At 39.4% G+C, this 6,000-nt stretch overlaps 1 protein-coding gene across 1 annotated transcript in view; it reads right to left on the bottom strand.

The window, feature by feature from the left end:
• Positions 1 to 6,000, bottom strand: part of LOC144969895 (agrin-like) — a 340,199-nt gene that overhangs the window by 41,380 nt on the left and 292,819 nt on the right. Inside the window, exons 10-12 of the mRNA XM_078908949.1 lie at positions 5,014 to 5,128; positions 4,047 to 4,274; positions 424 to 598 (exon numbers count right to left, since the gene is read on the bottom strand). Of these exons, the coding sequence (XP_078765075.1) occupies positions 424 to 598; positions 4,047 to 4,274; positions 5,014 to 5,128 (518 nt within the window). The remainder of the gene's footprint in view (positions 1 to 423; positions 599 to 4,046; positions 4,275 to 5,013; positions 5,129 to 6,000) is intronic.

A 6,000-nucleotide genomic window follows, 5' to 3' on the forward strand; every position in this document is an offset into this window, starting at 1 on the left:
ATGTAGGAGGATAGAAGACACAGTAAGTGACCTCCCTGCCCACTATGGGAGGAGACCCAGGAACCCCAGCCAGCATGTAGATTGTCCCGATATGATTCAATAGTCGTAACGTCACTTCCTTCCTAATGACGCATGGTACCTTAGCAACACTGGCTCAAAACTATCGGGACAATGGCGGACGCCCGTATGAAATATTTCTCTGGCGAGCATAAAGGGTATCCAGTGGAGAAAAAAAAACACATAAATTTGATAATGTTTTGACTTTTACACATTCTGATCACAAGGCATATGAAAAGTTCTAGCCAGCATGAAAAATAAAAAGTAATGATTTTCTTTGTTTAGAACCAAGATGGCCGTCGTTGCCGGGCGGCGTGACATCAGACTATTGAATCATATTAGGTGTTATCTATCAGTATGTCCTACCTGGTAGCCGGACACTTAAAGGTACAAGAACATTTGTAGTCCAGCCCGTCCAATTCACAGCTGCCCCCGTAGCGAAGACAGTTCTCCTTGCTACAGGCTTCGGCGGTCTTCTTGGGTTTGGGGGTCGTGGTCTGGAGGTCTTCGTCGTCTGTGCTAAAATCATCTCCTGATCCGTCTATTTAGATGGTTTTGTATGGTTACCAGTTTGTGTATGTATGTGTATGTGTATGTGTGTGGAATGCATCGCAAGCATGTATAAAGAGGATACAGATTTTCGTAAACAGGTGCATGCTGGGAATTTAAAGCAGTGGTTCTCAAACATAGTTGGGTCATCGCCCCCTAAGGATGGGTGACCCAGTCAACGCCCCCCAAAACAACAAATAAAATTTGTCTTTAGGGTCTATTCCAAGGCGTCAGCCGCCGCAGTGCATCGCCGCAAAGTGAGCTAGGGCTAGGTGACTTGCTCAAGGTCACACAACGCAGCGGCGGGTGATCGAACTCGTTACCTTTTGGATACAAAGCAAAGACCGTACCGCTGAGCCACGCTTCCCCTGGAGACAGGAGACAGCCTTCATTACTGGTTCAGGATCTTTGTGTAAAATAATCTTTATAACTTCCAGTATATCGTTTCACCTATGGTGTGAAGTTTGCTTTAAAAAAACAAAATAACTCCTAGTATAATCCATATTATGAAGACACTGACCCCCTGTGAGACTTCACCGCCCCCCCCCCCAAATTCAAACGTTGCTTTCATCGCCCCCCCCCCCCCCGGGGGTACCTATCGCCCCCAGGGGGCAATAATATCGCCTACTTTGAGAACCACTGGTTTAGAGTACAGATTACATGTATGTGTTTGTCCGTGTGGATGTAGTCTTATCTTATAAAAGGCAGACAAGTAGTAAGAACACCAAAGTGCAAAGGTAAGGATAAAAAATGAACACAAAACCAAGGGAGACAACCACCTATAAATAGAATGAAGTTGACGTCACTCACATCTTTATTACCGTCTACAGGGGTAACTGTGCATAAAGGGGAAACTTTGCCTCCTGAATTTTGTACCAATTAGAGATTACTTAGTTTTGTGGCAATTATTTTCTTTGAAAAAAAAATCATGTCATTTAACGGATACAATAACTACAACAAAGCTTACATGAGTCAAAATTATCCAAATTCAGAGACGCAGAGTTTCCCCTTGAGGCAAAGTGACCCTAATTGACGGTACTGTTTTTTGCCATCCGCGTTCATGAGTAATTCTCACTAAACTGTATTAACTCTCTCCTTACCAGCCATTTATAGGATTTTCCCCAGCCAAAACTTCACACCCAACAAACACAAAAATAGATTTTTTATCACTCAAATACAGTAGCAGTAAGTTCTTGCGACAAATAATTTCTGTAGCAAAACGTGCTCCACAAATACACTATTCATTTTCTTTAAATTTTATCATGTACAAAAGAAATTTGAATAAGAAAAATGTTAGTTGTATCGTAACGAATGTGGCGATTTTCCTATAGCTGGTAAGGATTGGGTTAATCAGACTATAAAAGTTCATGGTTACACATTATAGTTTTTTTGTGTTGGTCCGTTATACATCCGGATGGCAATGTTGTGAGTGTCTTAGCCAAGCGCATACTATCTACAGCTAAACAAACAAATAAATAGAAGTTAAAACTGTAGACCCGAAACGTCCATGAATGATAACTAACTACAATACCGCCGTACTCTGGAAAAACCCAAATTGAAAAATTTGGCCAGAAAACTCGTACTTCAAATATCGATCGATTTAAATGACTCTCATCTTGGCAAAAACTCTCTAACCCAAGACTTCGGCGCAGTCTCGGGTTAGAGAGTTTTTGCCAAGATGAGAGTCATTTAAATCGATCGATATTTGAAGAACGAGTTTTCTGGCCAAATTCTTAAATATGTTTTTTTTCCCCCAGAGTACGACAGAATAGCAGTCACCTGTCAACTGGGTCAACATGACATTGAAGGAATAGGATGACATTTAAAACAATTAAAGCATTTTAATAAAAAACAAAACAAAACAAAAACAAACAAAAGAAACGTTAGCAAACACATAAATAGATTTTTAAAAACAACTAAAAAAAAAAACAAAAAAAAAAAACAAGACAAAAACAAGCAAAAAAAATAAAATAGTATCAATAACAACAAAGTAAACTAAAAATAACACAATAAAGAAAAGTCTGATTTAGAAAGAAAAAAATGTTGGAGAAAACAACGGCATTGAAAGAAAACTTCATTCACAACATTTAAAAAAAAAAAGAAAGATAAGTATTGAATTGTAAACTTCAATTAATTTGACGAAGACGGATACTGTGGACGTTTCGGGTTTCCCCTTTATCAACAAAACACGATGAATGAAACAATTTCGGCCTTAGTGTTTCGTTCATCGTGTTTTGTTGATAAAGGGGAAACCCGAAACGTCCACGTATATGTCTTCGTCTAATAAATTGAAACTTACAATTCAATACCTTCAAGCAGCAACATTTTCACTAATTTAGCAACGACAATGACACAACAGTGGAAAGATAATACGATTAGAACAACCTGGCTGAATTCAAACACCTATTTTGACACAAGTAAATTATTTTTTCTCTGTATCTAGTGTACACGCTGTTATTAGAGCCATGAACACAATATTATCATAAGCATTTATCTCATTGTATTATTTATAAAGGGTGTGAAAACGACGTATACATATATGCAGGCCTGACATCCGAACCCGCTTATGGGCCTAGTTTAACATTGTTGTAATGGACAATATCTTGCGTCATTTTCTTTGCGATTTCCATAACAACAATGAGCTCATAAGGAAAAAAATTGGTTATCAGACCTGCAAAGAAGTGCACGTCGGGTGAAAAAAAGGAAGGGATGTAGATACTGAGACAGTCATTCTAGTTTGGTGACAACACCGAGACGAAACATAATACAGTCCTACTTCGAAAAAACACCTATTAAAACTTTTGACCAGAAAACTCGTCCTTTAAATATCGATCGATTAAAATGACCCCCCCCCATCTTGGCAAAAACCCTCAAATTCGAGATTCCATTTTGAGTCCAAGGTGTTTCTTTTTTAATTGTTTTTTTAAAGGGTTTTACGGCGCTTGCGGCACATTTAGGTCATTTCAACGCCTGTAAAAAGGAAGAAAATGGGATCGTCGAAAAAGTTATAGATTTACAATTGAAAGAGAGAGATGATTTACAAGACAAAAAATATCATCTCCCAAAACTCGAACTATACATTTGCCTGTTTCCCTCCCAGCCAGGGTATCCGAACAGAGCCACGGTATCCGAACAGGGCCAGGACAGAACCAAGTAATCTCATTCCAAGACAAAGACAGAAAGCATGTTGGAAAACATATGTAGGGGAATAGAAGACACAGTAAGTGCCTCCCTGCCCTCTATGGGAGATCAGGAAACCCAGCCAGTTCTGTTTTTGAGTTTTATCCAAGACGAGGGTCATTTCGATCTTTCGCTCGAGACGCGAAAGGCATCTAAGTCAAGTAAGTCAAGGGTCATTTTGATTGATCGATATTGGAAGGATGAGTTTTCTGTCCAAAATTTTAATAAATACGTCAATATTTCATAGCATGCCAAAATACCTCCAGATCCCGAGTAGAAGAGAGAATCCGTCTCACACTCTCCAGCCCGGACAACCTCCAGGTCGATACTCTTGGAACACGCCATCTTCCTCATCTCGCACTCGTTGATGTACGAGTTGTCGTCGGACGCGCACACCGGTTCCCGTATCGTAGGACACACGATGGGACACACGCAAACACCGTTCTCGCACTTGGCACTGAATTTACACTCCACACCGTTACACTTATCTGTGTCAGGAAAAAAAAAACAACATATGTGTTATGTCGCAGTAAACAAAAATGAATATAACGGCTTCAAAAAAGAACAAAATACCAAACACGGAACGTTTCGGACTCAAAACCCTTTTTCAGCCAACAACAAAAAACATTAAAGGCATAAATACATTACTGAATTCCATATAGGTCCTCAGAGGACCTAAGAATATCTCTGTCGTGTATCTGGAATTCAGTAATGTATTTATGTCTTTATTGTTTTTTTTTTGTTGTTGTTGGCTGAAGAAGGGTTTTGAGTCCGAAACGTTCCGTGTTTGGTATTTTTTTTTTTAAGCTGTTATATTCATTTTTGTTTATTACTTTTTTACAGTCCACAGCTTCTAGCACCTTAGTATCACTTTGACTTGTGTTATGTCGTAGTAACTTTAAAGTGAAAAACCCAGTTGACACTAAAATTTATCATTTATCAGAATAACGAAACAACTCTTCAAAGTTCTGAATATGTAGTTCTGCAATTGATACCTAACAGGCAACTTGTACTGGATAGAATGAAAATTTGGTTACATAAGCCCTAGTGCAACTGAGGTACTGTAAATCGCATTGAGCATGGTACATTTTTGGAAATGCGATATGCAAATGCTTATATTCATGTATTCACATATTTATTCATAAATTAAATGTTCAAGCACGTAGTACAAAAGTCACAAGCCCCAGTATGCATGAAGGCCTTCACTGTTATCTATTCTATACTTACCACAAGATCCTGTCGAGGCGATGGAAAGAAATGTCTTGGTCTGACAGGATTTCACCCTCAATTCACACTCGTTGCTGTAGGTGACGCCGTCACTGCCACATACTGGAGCGTGGATCTGGAATGGGGATAGTGGACACCTTAGGTTAGGTTTTAGGTTTTTAGGGTTTTTACGGCGCTTGCAACACATTTAGGTTATATCAGCGCCAGTAAAAAGGAAGAAAATGGGATAGTAATAAGTTCTAGAATTACAATTAAAGCACCCAAGAGAAAGGAAGACAAAGGGGAACTGGGAACAAATAGGGATGTAGATTCCAAGAGCATACCACCAATGTACTTAGTTTGAGATCACCTATAAGTCTCATCCGGACACAAGCACAAAATCCAACAAAGAGTAATACACTCAAATGCTTACATTATACAGTAAAAATAACAAATATAATAATATATAACAGAGAGATGATTTACAAGGAAAAAATATCATCTTCCAAAACAATAACTATGCATTTGACTGTTTCCCTCCCAGCCAGGACTCCGGCCAGGGCCAGGACAAAATCAAGTAATCTCATTCCAAGACAAAGAGAGAAAGCATGTTGGAAAACAGATATAAGGGGATAGAAGACACAGCAAGTACCTCACTGTCCACTATGGGATGTCGGAACCCTACCCAGGTGGTATATTGTGCGGCTATATGGTCTAGTGGTATGACACTCGCTTTCGGATCAGAAGGTTCTGGGTTTGAACCTCGCTCGGCGCATAGTTGAGTCTTTGGAAAAGGCTCTTTACTCACATTCTCTTACCATACTCAGGTGCACAATATGTACCTGGCCGTTAACAGCGTAGTCTCTGTCCCTAAATATTGAAATATCGCCTAACAGACCTCATGACCCCTCCTAAATGTTAAGTGTTGCTGTTGACCAGGGACCCCTTGTAAAGCGCTTTGAGCACGTTTAGTGGATATGGCGCTATATAAAAACTCAATATGGAATG

This window comes from Berghia stephanieae, chromosome 4, assembly GCF_034508935.2.
Source record: "Berghia stephanieae isolate SIO BIC M18660-M18661 chromosome 4, UCSD_Bste_1.3, whole genome shotgun sequence".
NCBI classification, from domain to species: domain Eukaryota; kingdom Metazoa; phylum Mollusca; class Gastropoda; order Nudibranchia; family Aeolidiidae; genus Berghia; species Berghia stephanieae.